Source organism: Homalodisca vitripennis, chromosome 4 (genome assembly GCF_021130785.1).
Source record: "Homalodisca vitripennis isolate AUS2020 chromosome 4, UT_GWSS_2.1, whole genome shotgun sequence".
Lineage (NCBI taxonomy): Eukaryota > Metazoa > Arthropoda > Insecta > Hemiptera > Cicadellidae > Homalodisca > Homalodisca vitripennis.
Window position 1 is genome coordinate 6,201,720 of NC_060210.1, and position 20,371 is coordinate 6,222,090.

The 20,371-nt window shown below is 34.0% G+C and overlaps 1 protein-coding gene across 1 annotated transcript in view; it reads right to left on the reverse strand.

Moving 5' to 3' along the window:
• The window catches only part of LOC124358897 (solute carrier family 12 member 8-like), a 34,809-nt gene extending 15,002 nt beyond the window's left edge, over nucleotides 1–19,807 (reverse strand). The window contains exons 1-7 of the mRNA XM_046811145.1: nucleotides 19,610–19,807; nucleotides 17,626–17,787; nucleotides 15,281–15,461; nucleotides 15,048–15,193; nucleotides 13,982–14,216; nucleotides 12,473–12,674; nucleotides 9,179–9,279 (exon numbers count right to left, since the gene is read on the reverse strand). Coding sequence (XP_046667101.1) covers nucleotides 9,179–9,279; nucleotides 12,473–12,674; nucleotides 13,982–14,216; nucleotides 15,048–15,193; nucleotides 15,281–15,461; nucleotides 17,626–17,787 — 1,027 coding nt within the window. The 5' untranslated portion in view covers nucleotides 19,610–19,807. The remainder of the gene's footprint in view (nucleotides 1–9,178; nucleotides 9,280–12,472; nucleotides 12,675–13,981; nucleotides 14,217–15,047; nucleotides 15,194–15,280; nucleotides 15,462–17,625; nucleotides 17,788–19,609) is intronic.
• Between the last annotated feature and the right edge of the window lie 564 nt (nucleotides 19,808–20,371).

The following is a 20,371-nucleotide window of genomic DNA, read 5'->3' on the forward strand; positions in this document are numbered from 1 at the left end:
AACACCGTGCCGGTTCGTAGAGGGAGCGGGCAGCCAGCTTTGATTTTGTAACTCCGACCACAGAAAACTCCAAGATGTCCTTGCCCTATTGAAGTCAGAAGAGAAGAGCACAAGAAACCTAATTCCCGATATCTAGAAAACCTGAAAATACTAGCACCAATCAAAAAGCCAGAAAGCCACAGAAACTTCTAGAAAGAGAACAACCATCTGGTAAAACAGATGGCTCGACCAGCTGTAAGGAAACAGCTCCCGGTCCGTCCAAAGACCAACAAAATAAAGTGGCAAACGCCACATCCTCTCCCTCTACCCCGGGAGAGAAAAGAAAAAAACTCAAAGGATAAGGTAGGAAGACAAGGACGGAAAGATTAGAGACTACAACTGGTACTGCTGTCGTTAGCAAACAGCTAGAAATAGCTCTAGTATGGATATCCTGCACGCTCGCGAGGCGCTCCAAAAGCGTAACGGCTAGAATCCATTCCGACTGACCACACTACTCAAGATTAAATCTTTTTAGTTTAAAGAGGCTTGAGGAAAAGCCTAGTAGTAGTAAAAAAAACTTGAACAAAATTAACTACTTTCTGTGGTAGCTACCAATAAATAAAGGTCTGAAGTGTTGACACAAGGATGGGTTTTTTCGTTTGTTTCTACATCACTAATACGCTTGGTGGTCAAAAGGCTACAAGAGGGTGTTCCAGTAAGGTTGGGAAGGAAATTAAATTAGTGTACACTTATTAGCCAAAGCTTATTAGCCAAAGCACTTCCTAAAGTCTCCACCCTCCGGGTATCTCCACCCCGGAACCCAAGGGCCACTTAAGCACCCGAATGGAAACCCCGAACGGCTGGCGGAACTCCTTGGACCGCCGGGAGAGTATTACTCCAGACATAAGGTCTGTATTTTTTTTCTTCAAAGATGGGAGGAACAGAAGGGATGAAGAGACCATTCCAAAGCGAAAATTAAAAATATGAGAAAATTACACCCATCATAATATCAACAGACCCAAGTTCGTGTTGTAAAGGCTAATAAGGTAAAAACCTGGTACTGGCAAAATTTAGCAAAAGTGGGCCAGTACTCTCCTCCCCCTACGGGACGGCTGAGAAAAAAAAATTGGTGGCCAGTGGGAAAAGACAAAATAAAGTTTTATTTTTCCATACTAGTTTTTTAAATTTAGAGACTTGGAGCAAATAAATTCAGGCTCTTAAAAGGCGTGAAAGAAAAACTGTAGAGCTACGGGAAGAGCTTAACGGAGTAAGGAAATCATTTGGTCGTGGTAAAGTGGTTTAATTAGGAACTTTAAAAACAAAAAAAAAACAACTAGATTCTAAGTGTTGGCCAGGAAAGGCAAAAAAAAAAAACCCTGAAACCTACGGAAAAGAGACCCAAAAAAAACTAACTGGGCCAAAACCCAACAAAATTAGGTTAACAATGAATAAACCTCTAAAACAATAACAATAAAAAGCCTTCAAAGGATAACAGTAACAACAGTAAAAAAAACACTTCCAATATAAACACTAAACAGCAAACAATAAATATAGCCGCTGGAACATCTAGCAGCTTCAGAGACAAAATTATAAAGTCTTAAAGACACAAAGAGATAACAACAACAACTAACTACAAAAAATATATAGACAAACTACAATCTTCAACAATATTTTCAACAATAAAAACTAAACCTATCCATCGCTGCTAACTTAGCTGAATAACAAAGAATTCCACCTACTGCCAAAAGACTGACCCTACTAAGCAAGAGAAAGACAAGGAAAGGAAAAGGGAAAGAAAATGTAAGCTTGTGTTGTAAAATGTAATGGGTTGGCCGAACCAAGGATAGCAGGCTGCGCGACTGCATTAGGGAATGTTAAAAATAAATAAACATAAAATTCACTCCCAATGTACAGCCTAGAAAAATTGCCGAAGCAAAAAAAATTCTCTAAACAGCCAATGCTAATCCTGATCCCCCCGTGTATATGTACTGTAAAAGAAGAGGAGTAAAAGTATCAGAGTGTTAATGTGGTGTAAGGAAGAGAAGAAGAAGAAGAAGGAGGAGGGAAAAAACTAAACTAACATCACTATGCCCTAAACCATCCCTATAAACGTCCCGGCAGCGGTGCTTTGGTCTTAGATAGGCCCAAAATATTTCTTTAGGTGGGAAACATGGGCCGACCTAATAAGTTTCCCTGACTTGGGACACCTCAAAGTCACAGCAAAAAGTATTCAGAAAATCATTAGAGCAATTTAACTGTGGTGTGAGAAAAAGTACAAGTTGTAAAAAAAACTATTATAAATTTATAGTAATACAAATAAATAAAAGCATATAGTACATTTCCTTATTATTACCATGAAACCAAATTCCAGTATCACCAACAGGTGAAGGCAGAAAATACAACAAGTTTGGCTTTCAGAACAAAAAAAGTCGGCTGCCATCAGTCGGGGGTAGACTCAATTTGTTTCCTCTCAAAAGGTTGAGAAAGTTCAAAGTATTCAAAAAAACCTAACAACACCTTTCAAAACCTAAAAGAATAAGAGAGGGAAACAAAGTAAACAAAAATTAATCAAAAGCAAGAGCAACTGTACCGTAGAAGAGCAAAAAAAAATATATATATATGTGGAGCGAGTCGTAAAGTAGCGCTACCGGTAACTACTACATAAAGTTCAACAAGTCCCAAGTGAATAAGACACAAGCCCAAATAGTAAACTCTCCCTTTAAACTGTAAATAATTTAGAACACCCCCAAAAAAAAACTCTTTTGAGGCCAAGAATCCAAAAAAAAAAACCCCAGTGAAAAATTAAAAAATTAAGAAATTAAAGACCAAAGGAAAAAAAAATTATTTAACCACTTAAGGCTTAAATTAGGCTAAACTGAAATTTAGGTAAGCTAAACACCCGAAGCTGAATCAAGCAAGCTGACATATCAATCAATCCAAAGAGTCCACTAGGGTTTGGTATATTATAAAATAGTGAACCCTCAAGGTGGCAAACTATAGTTTTAAAAGTTTGTAAAAGAAAGGATGTTTCAACATTTTGGAAAGAAAGTTTAGTTTTGTAAGTAATTAAATCACTTATATGTATGTCAGCACGTCAAATCCAACCCCAAGCTGCAACTTCATAAAAAATTACAAAACAAGCCTAGGCCTATGTTACTTTCAATACTAGTTGAAACTAAAGGTGTACTCCATATTAACTTTAACTGTTTTAATTTAAACAGGCACTAGTCAAAAGAATCAAAGGGCTTTTAATAATAGAATATGAAAGAATTATTATTTTTACAATAACATTAAAGTTTTGAAGAAGGTTTTAAAAAAAAAATTGCAAACTGTTAGACTAAATCAACCCCTTAAGCTTGAACTGCCCCGAACAATCAAATAGCATAGGCCTACATAAAAGTTTGACATGTTTCTAAGTAGAAAAATTATCAGATAAATTTAACAGTAACACTTCACTTACCTTGTGTATAGACTAAGATTAATTAACAAAATTGTGTAAGACTCGAATAAATTCAACGCAGTAGACAAAATCATCAAATTAGTGCTATTAAAAATTTAAACTCTTATCAACTTAAAACATGTACAAGTGGAGTAAATCCGCTGGAAGAATAAATAAATAACTAAATAATTAATTAAATCCTAGAATAACAACAATTAATTGCATTTGGAACTAAGGGTAGGTGTGGAAAGGTTAAAAATTTTAATTAAATCAGAAGTAGAGATGAAATATCAGAAGGAAAGCAAGTTATATAAAAAAGAACACTTTTAATTATAAGCCAACCCAAAGTAAATAATCTGGTGAAACTGAATGGGGGTTTCAAATATTAACCAGAAAGCTAAGAACTTTAAAAACAAAAGGTAGGCTATACATAGGCGGCAGTACAATACGCAGTCACCAACAGCATCTATGAAATCCTTCGACTTTACTTGCACAGATCTGAGCCAAAGTTTAAATTAAAATACTAAAAGGTGCTAAATAAAGTTTAGAAAGCACAAGTAATTAAGTACCAGGTATGTTTAAGGCAACAGGCTACACTGTAGGTGAAAGTAAAAGTTAGGTTAAGAGTTAACTTGGTGAGAGAAAAAAAATTTATTAAAATTGGTTTAAAGTAAACTTTTAAGCTAGAAAAAAAATCAACCAAATACCTATGCCTAAATAATTAGTGAGAATAAGTTACTAAAGTTTAAGAAATACTGCCACTCACATGTTCAATTATTACACAACTAGGCTTAGGTAGCAGTTGGTTGCAAGAACTGCTTGGCTCAGACCTGCACATTAAAAACAAGCTACTTCGAAAAAGTTTAACATTTTGAGTAAAAAAGGCAGTGTAAGGAAAATTTAGAAAACTAAAAAAAATTTAGAAAAACGTCTACCCCTTTAAAAAAACTTAAAACTAGGACTTAGCTCTCATAGCTGTGTAGAATTCCTCCGCTCCCACCAACAAGCCTAGCCTTCCATTTCAAACCACGCTCTGCTACCAATATGCGACGATATTCGTACACTGAATTTGGAAAGACTGGGTCCTAAATATTAAACGAGGTCGTGAAACGTTGATTGGAGGGTAGGCATACGATATTAACACCAAAACACCGTGCCGGTTCGTAGAGGGAGCGGGCAGCCAGCTTTGATTTTGTAACTCCGACCACAGAAAACTCCAAGATGTCCTTGCCCTATCGAAGTCAGAAGAGAAGAGCACAAGAAACCTAATTCCCGATATCTAGAAAACCTGAAAATACTAGCACCAATCAAAAAGCCAGAAAGCCACAGAAACTTCTAGAAAGAGAACAACCATCTGGTAAAACAGATGGCTCGACCAGCTGTAAGGAAACAGCTCCCGGTCCGTCCAAAGACCAACAAAATAAAGTGGCAAACGCCACAATATTTAAAAATGTAACCAATAGATTGCCAATATTAAGAGCTTTAATTTGACGCATCTTACAGAATTGTACGACATTGGCTTCACTTTTAAATCGCGAGAGGAAGCCGTAAAGGTCACTGATTTTCGCAGTCTGTTTTCATACTCCGCCGGGACAGTTTTAACACAGCGAGACTGACTTTTTCATGCAGGTTAGTAGTCCGCGGCCAAGTCTACGGTTAAAAAACACAGCGAGACTGACGTTTTCATGCAGGTTAGTATCATTAGCATGTCGGTGACGCGAACCGAGGATTTTACCCTCTACCAAAACGCTCAACGCGCCTAAAGAAGTTTTCACTTCAAAAAATTCAGGCAAAAAATAAATCCGAATTTTTAATGCAATTTCGTAAGAAAATATAACTTTTTTTCACATGAACGATGAAAATTTGACGTTACCCTAGTATGTTGAGACAGACCCGTGCTGTACTTGGCCACTCATTACTAATGGGACAGACACGGTTTCTGCTTACCCTAAAGGGTTAATGTATCAAATATGATAATCAATTAATTATTTTTATATTGTTACATGAAAAGTTTTATGTTCTGTACCAGGATGGTCTTCCAAATAGATTTACCCATTAGAAAAGTTCCCTAGCTGTATTTATAACGTATCACTGTAAAAACCATTAATTAGATTAACAATTATATTTTTAATAACATTATACTGGTTGTTAATGTAAAGCATGTTAGAGAATGCCCACTATAATTAATAATTAAACAAAACCCCTGCAAATTACAAATGGAGTACATTTGTGGTAGAAACAATACACCGTAGAGTTAGCATGTTATGTTACCAAAAAAAGAACCACCAAGCAGTTTGATAAATTACACAAATACACAACCCAAAAATAGGCTCTTTAGAGCTAAACCGTCGAGAATAGGCAGTCAGTATGCGGACAACTCAAGTGATAGCTAAAATTCTGAGGCCCAGCATTTGTTACGAACTAAACAAAAGTGGTACTTGATACATTTGGTCCATTCTATATATGAGAGGAACTAAAGTAATGAACTATAGTTCTATTTTTTTTAAACAACAGAGTAAGTTTTTAATAAAAACTAGTTCATATTTTGAGGCTTTTAAATAATTATAAAAGAGTGTGCCAATGAGAGAATTGTACAAGGATTGTAAAAAATTATGAAAAAAGTGAAACACCTAGTGTTTTTTACATTTTTACTCTAAAGGCCACTTAAGTTTTTAGTCCACTAAAATTATTAAAGTATCTACTATAAGATTACCAAATATACGATTTTCATGCCAAACTGTGTTCTAAATTCTTTGTTTAAAATTTGTTTTTGAAAATAGAAGAGTTTTAAAATGTTATAATTCCTTGTGGATAGACCAGGATGGTTTGTAATGATTAAAAATTAGGTTTATATCCTTTCATTAAATAATCTAAAATCATGTGTTTCTATGATAACATGTTTCAAAGGCTTTCATTGTCAAAACTTTGTAGTTGTGGTTTTGGATGGCTTCATCTTAAAATTAAAATATGCACCACAAGAGCCACATACAAATACATATCACTTTACATATATTACATAAAACACGTATGCACACTAACAATGCATGCATTAGACTGCGGCACTGCAACGGCAGGTGGACGAACTGTCTCTTTTATGGAGTATGTGTAATGTTATACTTATTTATTTGTGTCTGTGTTAAGTTTTATATTTTAATTTAATGATGTTACCATCCACCACCATGGCTACAAAGGTCCGATGATGAAGGAATAAATAGCCTTAACACATTGGAGTCTGGCTCGCTATTTGCTGTTTTTATAGCCTGGTCTGCATAAATTAATTGGTTTTAAGATTTTTTTTTAGAAAACTGTTAAATATTATGTAAATTATATTATATTTTCTTGAAAGTTCTATTTTTCCTCTTTAAAATGATATGTAAAACTGTATTCCTATAAAATCTAATTAACTTTTTTTTAAATTTCAAAACACCTTTTTTGAAGAAAAATAAAAACTCCCGCATGTCTTGTGTTACTTGAAAACTAACTTTTGAATAAATAAAACAAGTAATTTCATTTTTTTAAGGCATTTACTATATACATATTTACAAATAATTTTAATTGCCAAAAAAATTTCAAATGCTAAAAAAATTATTGTTGTGGCCACGTTAGTGGATAAACAAAAGCCTCAAGCGGGTATGACGTAGCAGCGCCTAGCGGAATTTTTCTGAACTAACCAACAAAGCTGGCTTTCTAATGCAGTAGACGGCACTCGAATATCACTCGAGCAACTCCGTATATCAATCGGCAAAGCTGTGCTCGAGTCACGCTCGAGCGCCGGCCGGGGGTTTAAACAATAGACTCGAATGTGTTAAAACACGTCATCTTGGAAACATTTGATCATTGGATTGTTTGAAGGTTGAATATCTAATTTTTAGTAACAGGAAAAACCATGAGTATGATTAATAAATTTGAATTGAATGTTATATTACAAACTACTTGAGTATAAGAACTATGAGAAACTTCCTTCAGAAAAACATTCAAGTAAAACATTAAATAAAATATTTTAACAAGCATGGTTCTGATCAGCATATTAAACCAGTGATAAACGTATCAATTTTATTTGAATAACACTGATTTTTTTTAACTTTATTAATAATGGATTCGATAGTTAAAAGTGATGTAGTATTTACTTTCTTTAACTTGTCCAGTAAAATCACACAAGTATGAAATAAAATAAATGGCCTTGACCTCTGAAGTATGCAGGATTCTAAACCAAACGAGGTCTGTCCGAAAAGTATCCAACCAGGGTTTAAATCTTCGTGCCAGAGCATCCGAGCAGCCTCTGCGGGGTATAAGTGTAACTAGTAGTCCCTCACAAACTACCAGAATGCTGTAGTTTCTAGGTCAACACCTTGGTCCTACACAGCATGTGTTTATGACTTAGTGTTTTTTTCTGTTTGTCGCATTTGTCTACTGTTGAAAATGACAAAAAGAACTAATCTAGTTTTGCTTCAATCTCGGCAAGAGATATAGGAGATAATTGAAATGATACAGGTCTTTGGGGATGAAAATATAGGCACAACACAGATAAAATAATGGTACAGGCAGTTTAAAAATAGACGCATACTTGTTGACAGTAACCCTCGGGTAACCCTTTCATTATCGCGTGTCTGCGAAATTCATTCCAAAATTGCTCACGATCGAGCAGAAAAACTTTTGCTGTGAAATTGCTCTGGACTACATGAAAATGGATGGTGATGATGAAAATGTCCTTAAGAAGATTATTACTGTTGATGAGATATGTGTTTACGGTTATGATCCTGAAACTTAACAATCTTCACAGTGAAAGAGTTCAGGCGAGCCATGGCCAAAAAAAGCACATCAGAGTCAGAGCCATGTCAAGTCAATGCTGATTATTTTTTTCGATTGTGAAGGTGTTGTGCACTAAGAATTTACTCCAAAATGTCAGGCAATCAACAAAGAATATTACACTGCAGCCTTGAAAAGATAGCATGATGCTGTGAGATGAAAAAGGCTGTATTTCTGATCAAGCGTTTCTTCACCAGGATAATGCGCCAGAGCATCGAATCTTGTGCAGTAATTTTTGGTCAAACACAAGACTGCACAGCTTCTCAGCCTCCGTACAGACCCAACACAGCTCCCTGTGAGCTTTGGATGATCCCAAAATTGAAAATGGCGCTCAAAGGAAAGCAGTTCAATAACATCGAGACGATTCAAAATAATGCAATGTGCAAGCTGAAGGCCATTCTAAAATCTATGTTTGAGGGCTGCTTTAATATGTGGAAGCACCACTGCAAGTGTGTGGTTAAATTAAATTGAGACTACTTCAAAGGATGCCTCAGTCCGAATGATGAAAAATAGCACCAATGCAAGGATATGAATGCAGGTAGGATACTTTTCAAACAAATCTCGTATACTTGACTTCCTGAACAGGAATTTACATGTAAAATACAACATTTTTTATCCAAATATAAAATTAATTAATCGGCTACATTCACCTCTAAATTCTTTAATCATATTTTCATTCAATAATTAGAAGAATGATTTCACAACAATTATAAATCAGAACACATTTTGTAATAGATCTTTTAGTTAAATAAGTAGATTTCCTACATTAAACATTTAATTTATTTGTTTGGCCTATATCAATGTAATAAATTCCTTGATTTACCAGAATGCTACTTGATTATAATACCATTAAAGAATCAAGCAACTGTATTTTAAATCTCCTTATTTATCCAAGATGCCATTTCTACCCACACACAGTGAGTCAGACTAATTTAAATATTAAATAAAACTTACGAAGTGCTGAAACTTTAGCTGCGATCATAAAATCGGTCTTGAGAGCTTGCCGAGTGCACGTCGCTCCAAGAAACAATACAAAGATCAAGTAGAGTCCAGTCCTGAAACAAACAAACCTTAGCTGCAATAATATTTGCACAATATTGGCTAATAAGGTAGGAGCCTACTGTTGGTGAGAGAAAAGAAGAGACCTGGCTCGTGCCGGCGCACAGCTGTGTACTAGTGTGTTGCTGCGCGGTAATTTCAGGCGCTTCGCCCCACAGCCAACCCTGCGAATTGTTTATCATAGCAATGGAACAGTGAAACAATAATGGAATTACGAAACAAGGCGCGGCAACATACTACTAGTAGCGCCTGCAAATTTCAGATAGGCCAGAATCCAGGTCTCTTCTTTTCTCTCGCGATCAGTATTATTGAATTTATAATTAGTAAACATACCTGTACTTGTTTAAAGTTTTGATGATGGATGATTTGAAAGAATAATCGGATTTCAGATATTCGACATCGTTATTACATCGTTATGTTAAAAAAATAATACAGAAATATATAAAGTTATACATTTTGCAACATATAATAATGGCAAATGTCCGAAATCCTATTGCCCTTTCAAATTCAATTATAAAAATTGGAAATCTGTGTTATTAACTATACACCAGTTTACAATCATTTTATAACAACTAAATGAGCTGAGATTCGTATTAAATAATATTATACTCATTAATATAATCATAAAAACTAAAGAAGTATTAGAAAAGCCTAGTAAACACAATAAATTAAAAATTATGTTCAAAAACTGAAACATTAATATTTTACTTTTTTCTAAATAGTAAAATATGTTTCAAATCAAAATAGTAATGTAACAAAATTATTAAATTTAGTTTATAATTAAACTAAAATGTAGTGTATTAATTAAAATGATACAACTTAGATATTAGATTAAACAACCCATACACCTTAATCACAGAGTAACTAGATTACCTGTGAGTGTTGTACCATATGAGAATTAAGATATAAAATAAACTACCGATATATTATACAACTCTTTTGTATTACAAAGATAGACTAGACAAACATTGTTCTGTATTATGGGAGGATGCTTTCGAACCTGACAAATTATTTAACTAGCTATTATTAAAGCCTTAAAAAATAAAATTTGGAGCCTACTTAGGTAGCTGTATTTTACCAATAACATAAAACTCTTTATTTTTATTGAGTCTTTAAGATAATAAAATAAATTGCTTGTTCACTCAGTCATTGTACATCTCAAAACAGTTCTTAAATATTTCATGAAACAATTTTAATATTTACTAGTTACAGGTTTACTAGTTACAGGTTTACTATGTCCTTAAACAAAAAATAACTAAATTAGTTCTCACCTACATCTTTTTTATCAATTTATATAAATACTACAAGAAAAATCTAATATTTCTAACTCTAGAATTAGCAATAGTGAAACTCCATCCTAGCAAAGCAATTTTGGTGTCTTTGCAGGTATACTTTAAAATTCATAAAATAAGTAGTTTTCATATTTATCCCATCTTATTGCATGCTGCTGTATTTACAAGAAAATACACTTCAATATTCTATAAATACGGTAATGTTTTGTAACCATTTTAGCTCACTTGGTATATGTAGAACAAAAGGAATATAAAATATTTGGTGTTAAGATCCATTACATAAAAATTTAGAAAACATGTATGTTTAAAAGTATTACAATAATGTATGTAGTTATAAGAAATAAAGGTAAAATTTCAAAATAGTAAATGTTTACAGTACTAAATCACAACAAAAAATGGAAATTTACTTACAAAATTCATGACATCGCTAATTATTTATGATTAATTATCAGGAATAATAATAATTTTCATGAATTAACTTATACTTTTTATTTTATTTTCACTACTGAATTAGAAATTCAGTAAAATACAAAACAATACCATTTTCTAAAACAAATTCCAAATTTATCAAAAACATTATATAAAATTAGCTGTGTCTACAAGTATTTAGTAAATTCTGAAAAAAGATTAAACTTGATAATAAAGCTATAAAAGTAATTCTAACAGATTTCTATGAAACTTTTCTAGATTTGTGGTACAGCAAGGAATAATATTGACTGTATTTGGATGTGAATAACTATGTTAATAAAAATGATTGTTCAAAGGACTCACTACAATTCTTGTGCCTATGGGAAATTAGTTATTAATCATATTTAACATCTTGTCCACATGATCACAAAATACCAATGTCACCTTTTGAAATTTGGCCAACTAAGATAACAAGTTGTCTTAATTCTAAACATTTATTTCAGGTATAGGTCAGTACTTATTTTAAATTTTTATTTTCATTAATAAGAAAAATAAAAGAGCAACATCCAAATAATTTATTTTGGCTAAGCTACGATTATTTTTGTTTGAGAGTTTAGTTTAAAGTCGGGTCATTCCATGTCAAGTCAACCAGGTCATGACACCCACCTCTTTAGATTTTGATGAAACTTGGCACAATTGTTGCATTTGCTATCCTATTGATAAATACTAAATTTTATTTCTCTATCTCTTATAGTTTTTTTCTACAAATTTTTTAATTTTCTTAATTTAACACGATTTTAGGCCTCGGATTTCGCGTCTTGCATTGTAACTTGTAGCTTAAAAAATTAATATCTTGAAAACTATTTGAGATATCACCATGAAACTTTGCATAATATTTAATTAATATATTTAAAATAAAGAAAAATACATTCACTAACCTATCTCAACTCCAAAAAATAATAAAAATATTATAATCAGAAATTTTTTTTATTTGAAAACCGTTGTTGGGATTTACTAAAATTGCAATATCTCAGGTCTCAGACCTGGTAGAGTGTTCATATTTTTTTTACATAGTCCTAGATACATAGGCTAACAGATAAACAAAAAAGATGTATGGCTTTTTCACATGTTTGACTGATATTCAACATTATTTATGAGTAACAAAATTACAGACCAACTAAAAGAATACGCAATTTGAAACATCTGGTTTGAAAGTAAATTAAAGTTTAATTTTAACTTTTCTTGTATTAAGTTGTTATCAGAATAAAAATACTCAATTAAACTTCTTTATTTAAATATGGTCTAATAAACTAAACTATATAAATAAAATGTCATGAAATAGCTTAACCTTGTTGACACACTGAATCAATATTAAAAAGTTTATAATAAATAAATATTTAAAACTTTACTTCCATCTTAAGAAAATTTAAATTTTCTTAGAATTATCACAATATGTTCAAAGAACATTAAAAAGATTTCAAGACGTTACCCAGTAGCACAGGCAGCTAAGGTGCCGTTGGGGATGTCAGTGGAAGGGTGACGGAGGTCTCCACTCATGTTGATCCCTGCAAGAACTCCAGTCACTGTCGGAAAGAACACACCCAGAGTGGTGAACCAGCTGTAGCCATCAAAGTAGTCTGGGAGAAGATTCTCCTCAAAGTTACCAGAAAGCCATCCTTGGAATCCACTATCTGAAATTGAAAAATTCACTTTTTGTATTTATTGCCATTAAAATACACACAAGAATATGCCTTATTTATATATTTTCAAATGTACCTTCCATGTTTGAAACAATTGATCTTGTAGCTCAGAACAATTGACATGATAAGGACCAATCCTCAATCACTGTGAGACAGGCAATGCAGTTCGAGAGCTGTTATCTTCTCTTTTACTAATTCCACATACCAGTTCCTAACACAAATGTAAAACTTTTTTACTTTAAAACACTAAACTAATTATTTACTACTTTTATTCAATTATTTATCTGATATCAAAACAATTAATACCACTTAGAAAAGCGTTTTTATCATACTGTACAAATAACAGCTGTTTTTTATACATAAACTTATTCCATGAAGTGAATATTCTACATAACATTGTAACAGGGTCCTAAAAATTCAGCTGGCATACAATTTAACTTTTTTCACTACGTTAAAACTTAAAATTTTGTTATGTTCCAGTAGAAGTAGTTGTATGAAACACAGAGGTTTTTATAAGTTCACTTGGCAATATAACTGTGTTGAATTATTATGTCATAAAAACTAACTAAAACCAGTAATTTTTGTTTCCCGTACGATAAAAAAACGTTCATCACGCAGAGTAAAAGTGTCTTCGGTACCTTATCATATTTACAAGCTCTGCTACCCCACTTGTAAAACATGATTGTGCACCGGAAACAACCACTTTTGCTCCTATTTATGAAAACTACTATTGTGTTTTGATTTTATTTTTGTGCAATATTACATAGATCTGTATGTAGCAACTGATGTGCACAAACTTCTAAGAAGTCAAGTACTTATGAAATTATCTGTGAACAGTACGTCAGTTGCAAATTTGAATAGTATATTAATTTTATAAATATTCTTCTCCACCTTAATAAGAAATAATATCAGAATTAATTTTAAATTATTCAGTTTTACCAAATTATAGAAACAAAGAGGTTTCATAAACTGAGTTTTGCACTTTACACTTTTTACACACTATAATATACTGCACTATACATGCTAATATACAGTATGCTATACCATACTTAAATACTTAACTGTTTATAAGGTGATTAGTTTTATTCATTTACGTTAACTCTCAACTCTGTGCACTTAATTTATTGTTCATATCTGTAATAATAATAAAGACTGAAGACATAAATGGTTATACTCTTTCCATAATTTTTTTGGCCTTGAACCTAACAACACCACATAGAGTTAATTCTAAATTTCAAAATGTTTGCTCTGGTACATATCACTAGCAAAATACAAAAGAAACTGGTGGTTCAACTCACGCTTATCAGTGTGCACAAAGCTGCCAACAGCAAAGTCGAGACCTGCGAGCAGGAGAACCAGCAACAGTGCGAACTGTAGTTTCACCACCCACTTAACCCCAGCGAGGTTGATGATGGACAGCAGCAATACAGCTGCTGAGGCAAACCCTCTCTGAGCCCAAGGACTGGAGCCCAGCCCCACCAGACCTGCCAGGGACTCTCCCAGTCCCAGCACAAACAGCGAGCATCCTACAGCCTGCACAGACCATAAACTGTAGCTTCACCACCCACTTGACCCCAGCGACGAGGTTGATGATGGACAGCAGCAATACAGCTGCTGAGGCAAACCCTCTCTGAGCCCAAGGACTGGAGCCCAGCCCCACCAGACCTGCCAGGGACTCTCCCAGTCCCAGCACAAACAGGGAGCATCCTACAGCCTGCACAGACCATAAACTGTAGCTTCACCACCCACTTGACCCCAGCGACGAGGTTGATGATGGACAGCAGCAATACAGCTGCTGAGGCAAACCCTCTCTGAGCCCAAGGACTGGAGCCCAGCCCCACCAGACCTGCCAGGGACTCTCCCAGTCCCAGCACAAACAGCGAGCATCCTACAGCCTGCACAGACCATAAACTGTAGCTTCACCACCCACTTGACCCCAGCGACGAGGTTGATGATGGACAGCAGCAATACAGCTGCTGAGGCAAACCCTCTCTGAGCCCAAGGACTGAAGCCCAGCCCCAGCAGACCAGCCAGGGACTCTCCCAGCCCCAGCACAAACAGCGAGCATCCTACAGCCTGCACAGACCATAAACTGTAGCTTCACCACCCACTTGACCCCAGCGACGAGGTTGATGATGGAAAGCAGCGATACAGCTTCTAAAGCAAAAAATTTTTAAGCATTCTATCCAAAAGCACTAAATGAGAACAATAAGTACTTGATCTGAAATCAGCTTTGATAGAATAAAACAAGGTGTACTATATTGGCAACAAATGTGTTACTAACATGGTTTAGCATTATAACTAACTTTTCATAATTCATTAACAATTTTACAGGTAAAATATCATAAAGTTATAATCATTTACCTGTCCAAAAACATAGAGTAGTCCGATGGCACCCCCTAGTCGAGACCCAAGGACATGAGCCAACAGGAAGTACACACCACCACTCTCCATGCGGCAGCGCTCACAGATGCCCACAGCTGATAGCACAGATATCAGTGCCACCCCAACTGTACAAGACAGGATCCTCATTAACCATATCTCTAGAATTGTTAGCATCTTGTTTAGTCTTAAAGGTATTTAGCTTACATACTGACCTGTGGAAAGTACTATAAGCAGTGCATTGAGGATACCAGCTTGGGCAACCACCCAACCTGACCGCAAGAACACAATCACTCCAAATATGTTGATGAGGCAAGATGTAAACACACCGTCCCAGGTGCCGAACAAAACTGGTTGAGAAATGAAGAACTGAGACTTCCACCAGGGGTTAGCGTTCTATATAAAAAGACCAAACAAGATATGAATAAAATATATTAATGGTACAATATTATTTTACTTGTTATTTAGCTCCAAACTGATATTGCATAGTACCAATACTTAATAATAGCATAGTCTAGTGTGTAGACAATAGACAATAGACAATAGACAATATTCTTTATTTGTGCATTCTTAGAGAATTACATTAGCGTCAATACAAAATAATAAGATTTTCATAATGGTTTATGTAGTCCATTGAGTTCTCCAGCTCAGAAATTCTTCAATGGTGTAGAAGGGATGACTCAGCAGCCATCTTTTTAGTTCCTTCTTAAAGTTCAGGCTTCCTTCTTGAGATTTGATGTTATCAGGCAGCATGTTGAATAACTTTGCTCCCATGTAGGAAGGTTTTTCTTCAAACAATGCTAGCCTGTGAGCTGGCAAATTGAAGTTTGCAGCGTGACGAGTGTTGTGACTGTGGAGATTACTGCCTCTTGTCAAGTTTTTGTCTATTGCATACATTATCACTTGAAGAATGTAGAGTGCTACTACGGTAAGGATACCATACTCGACAAAAGCTGTTCGACAGCTCTCTTGGTTGCATTCCAGCCAAAATTCGCAGGCACCTCTTTTGTAAAACAAGAGGTCTTTGTAAATTCCGTAAACTAGAATTTCCCCATAAACAAAGACCATATCGGAGATGTGAGTTGAACACTGCATAATATGCAACAGTTGCTGTTTTCTTGTCACTAATTTCTTTTATTCTTTTCACCACATACAGTCCAGTACTTAGTTTTTTACATAGGTTGTCTATGTGCTGAGTCCAACTGAGGTCATTGTCAATAACCACTCCTAGGTACTTGGCTACATCCACAGGAACAATATTGGGTAATAGCCCCTACTTCGTGTTTCCTTCTACCCATAACTAGTTGTTTCGATTTAGCCTCATTTACCACCAGGTTGTTATTGTGGCAGTATTGAATTGCCATCTCCATGGCAATGTGTGATGAAACCTCTAATCTACTAGGCATTTTGTCACTTAGTAGGAGCACCGTATCATCAGCATACATGATGGTAGTTGAATATTGTTCCAGAAATCCAGGAAGGTCACTGGTGAAAAGAATAAACAGTACAGGGCCAAGAACGGACCCCTGTGGTACCCCTCTTGTGACTGTTAAGGGCTTTGATCTCACTAATCTTCTACACCCCTTATCCATGTGTTTCAGCTCAACCAGCTGTTGTCTGCCTTCTAAGTAGCTTCGAAACCAACTAGCCGTAATTCCTCTTATCCCAAAATGTGCCATCTTCATTAATAATTGGTGATGGTCAAGGCAATCGAATGCCTTACTGAAGTCTAGTAGAATTGAAGTGGTGGTGTCTCCAGCTTCAAGCTTGTCAATAATACATTCTACTAGACTTACTATTGCTGTTGTTGTAGATCTGCCCTTTATAAAGCCATGTTGCTGTGCTGTTAGTAGATCGTAGTATTTCAAATGTTCCAAGAGGCGGCACAGCACAATTTTTTCAAAAACTTTGGACAATGTTGATATTAAAGATATTGGGCGATAATTACAAATTTCAGCAGAGTTGCCTTCCTTGAACAAAGGCATTACTTTGGCTAATTTTAGGTAACATGGGAATTTACCCTCCTTAAGTGACAAATTTATGAGAAGAGTCAGTGGCTGTGCAAGCTCATTACAGCAGGCCTTGAGAAGTTTGGAGGATATGTCGTCTATTCCTGCAGATGTCTTGCTTTTTTAAGGACATTATAATATGTTTTACTTCCCTAACTGTAGTAGGTTGTAGGTAGAGGTCTGGAGTGTTGGAACTACTAGTTGCTACAACTTGATTTGATTGGGGATTAGCTGCAAGTGCTTTATCAGCCAGCTTTTATAAAAGTGATATTCATCAAATCTGCCATCTTCTGAGGATCAGTAATCACTTCTCCTGTTGGGCCTATAAGTTTATGGAGACCGGGGGTGAATAGTGTGTAAAGAGGTATAGGTATCATGTAGTGTCAGCTGGTCAGCTGGTCAGCTGACACTACAGAGGTCTCTCACAATGACTGAGCTAAGCAACATTGGGCATTTATAATTATAAATACATACAAAATACTCAATTATAAAAGTTTGAAGAAAGAAGAACGTAAGCTAAACACGATAGATCCATGACACATAGAACTTACCTGTTCTCCAGCAAACAACTCATTAGCATCTGTGGGCTGGTGTCCGTCAGTACCATATCGTCCAGATTGTCCATTTTCGGTCTCTGAGTGATGGGAATTAACCAAACCAAATTTATTCCAGTCAATGTCTCTCTTTCTTGATGGTTCAGTTCTAGTAGCCATCTGCCAGATATAATACAGTAAAATTATATATGAACATTCCAAAATGTTAAGACCAATAAGGTCTACTTACTAGCTTATCACATTGAATAATAAAAACCTAAGAATTATTAAATTAAAATATCAGTTTTATTCTAGGACAAAATTATAAACTCTAAATAAATGTGATATTAGGAAAGAAAGAAAACAGCTATTCTTTATTTAAACAGCTACAAAAGCCACATAATAGCATATTTACTTTGTCAATAAAACATTTACTTTTATTTTGACATAGCAAATATATAGCTCTTTCACATGCATTTAAAATAACAAAATTAAAACCTTCATTTACAGATGCCCATTAAAGTAAAATTATTGGAAGGAAAATTCTCAACACTGTCTTGACATCCTGCAACAATTCTTTTAACTAACTCTCAACCACACACAGCCTACATTCAATCCTCAACGAATCCGTCTGAGAAGGGTAGAAGAGCCTAGAATCATTGCACATTAATATCTCTCATATGAAGTGGTTTTACGTTTTGGAATTGTTATCTGTACAGAGATTGTAGGTATGATCAATCAGGAGACTCCGAACATAAGCAGCTGAAATTAGCACGAATAAGGAAAACAACTGTGCATGTCACGGTCATGGAAGACTCATGCCGCAAATGAGAAATAACTGCGTCAGCAATATAGTTTGTGTGTGGCATGAGCCACCCGTGATTCATGTGTAATAATACTCTTTATTTTATTAATTATAAAATATACCCTCTCCACCTCAATCCCCAATTAAATTTGTAAGACATCTATCAAAAAATATATCTCCCAAACAGTGGTTTGGTGAAATCCTGTAGGGTCACCAAACCCCATCATAACTTTGCTCTGAGTCAAATATCAGAGTTGATATTCTTACACTACTTTAATATATATATATATATATATATATATATATATATATATATATATATATATATATATATATATATATGGAATAGAATGTATATTCTGTACAAAAATCAGATTTTTATAACAAGTCCTATGCCTACCAGAGAGATAGAGGGCTTTGAACGTTACAAATTTTAAAAAATTTCAGATCTAAAAAATTTATAAAAAATAAAGGAAGCATGTTTTAAGGCTAAAACTCCATTATATGTTACAAGCTATAACATCTAAATAAATAAAAAGTATCACTTGTTCTTTACTATTTAAACTTTCAAAAAGTTAAGATTCCCAATTTTTAACACAGACCATTATTTAAGAAATTAAACTTTGCATTTAGAGCTATAAAGAAGATAACAAATATTGTAGAAACGATCTTTCTAAAAAGAATAGTGATGGTGTGAAAGCTTTAGTATAATTCAATCCAAAGATAATCAATTTAATGCTAATGTCTGCAAAGCCAAAAATCGCAGGATTTTTTCACAAAAATGGCCACTACGCATAAACATTGAAAAGCAATTAATTCTTATTTATATTTTTATTTTAATTATATTATACTTATTTAAAGAAAAAATCATATGGATCACTTAAAGGATCACTTCATATGGATTGACTCATACCAAACATGTTAAGCTGTTTTCTTGACAATATAAGTTAAGCCTTTGGTGTCCAGAGTACATGTAAAAGTGATATCTTACTTTTCCAAAATTGAAATAAGTCCCAAATAAATAAGCATGTTTAATAACTTTCTGAAATACTTTTCTAACATAGAAAGAATTATTGGACTTTAAATTTGTATACTTAAATTATAAATTAACTGAATAACACAAAATAATGTATTTTCAATTACATATTGTAATATTAAAAACTCTCTAGGCTAACCTATAAAATGTTGCATACCTACAATCTAATGATGATTACCACTGATCTCAAAAGTTTGACAATAATATTTGTTTTTATTGCTGTATAAATCCGTACAAAATATTAAGGATTAATCCACTATAAAACGATTTAATGAAAATGAGTCATACCAAACCCTATTATACTACTATCTCTTGGCATGTTTAGCACTTGACAAGCTAGCAGAAGCATCACATCAACTAGGGACGTTGCTCTTGGTTGAATATCATAGATTATACACCACACTAGAAATGGATGATGTCGAAAAAGGGATTTTTATACAAATATATTATTTACATCACTTACAGTATTACAACAATGCAAAATTATTTATTCAACAGCCAGGTTTCTGTTCAATATTAATTATTTTATTATTACTTTAAAACACTTTAAAATGAAAAAAATGTAAGATACTAATTTCATTTATATCTTTGATTTATTTTATAAATAAATTTCCAAGGTTGTCGGATATTCTCTTTCGATAAAAACGAAAATAGTAGATTGATTTACATTTCACACTTTTTAAATTATTGAAATGTAAGTAGCACAATACCGTAATTTTTCTACTTTTATTCTTTGTTCCAAAACAAAAGTAAATTATGGAATTTTGTTACAAGTATTATTTCCTTACTTCAAATATATTTAATAACTGATAGTATAATTAACTTTATTGCTCAACCACACACATTTCTTTTGTACTGTTTATCTATAAGTAATAGAATTAGACTGAATAACTGTCTATTAGAAAAAAAACTATGGTTCAACT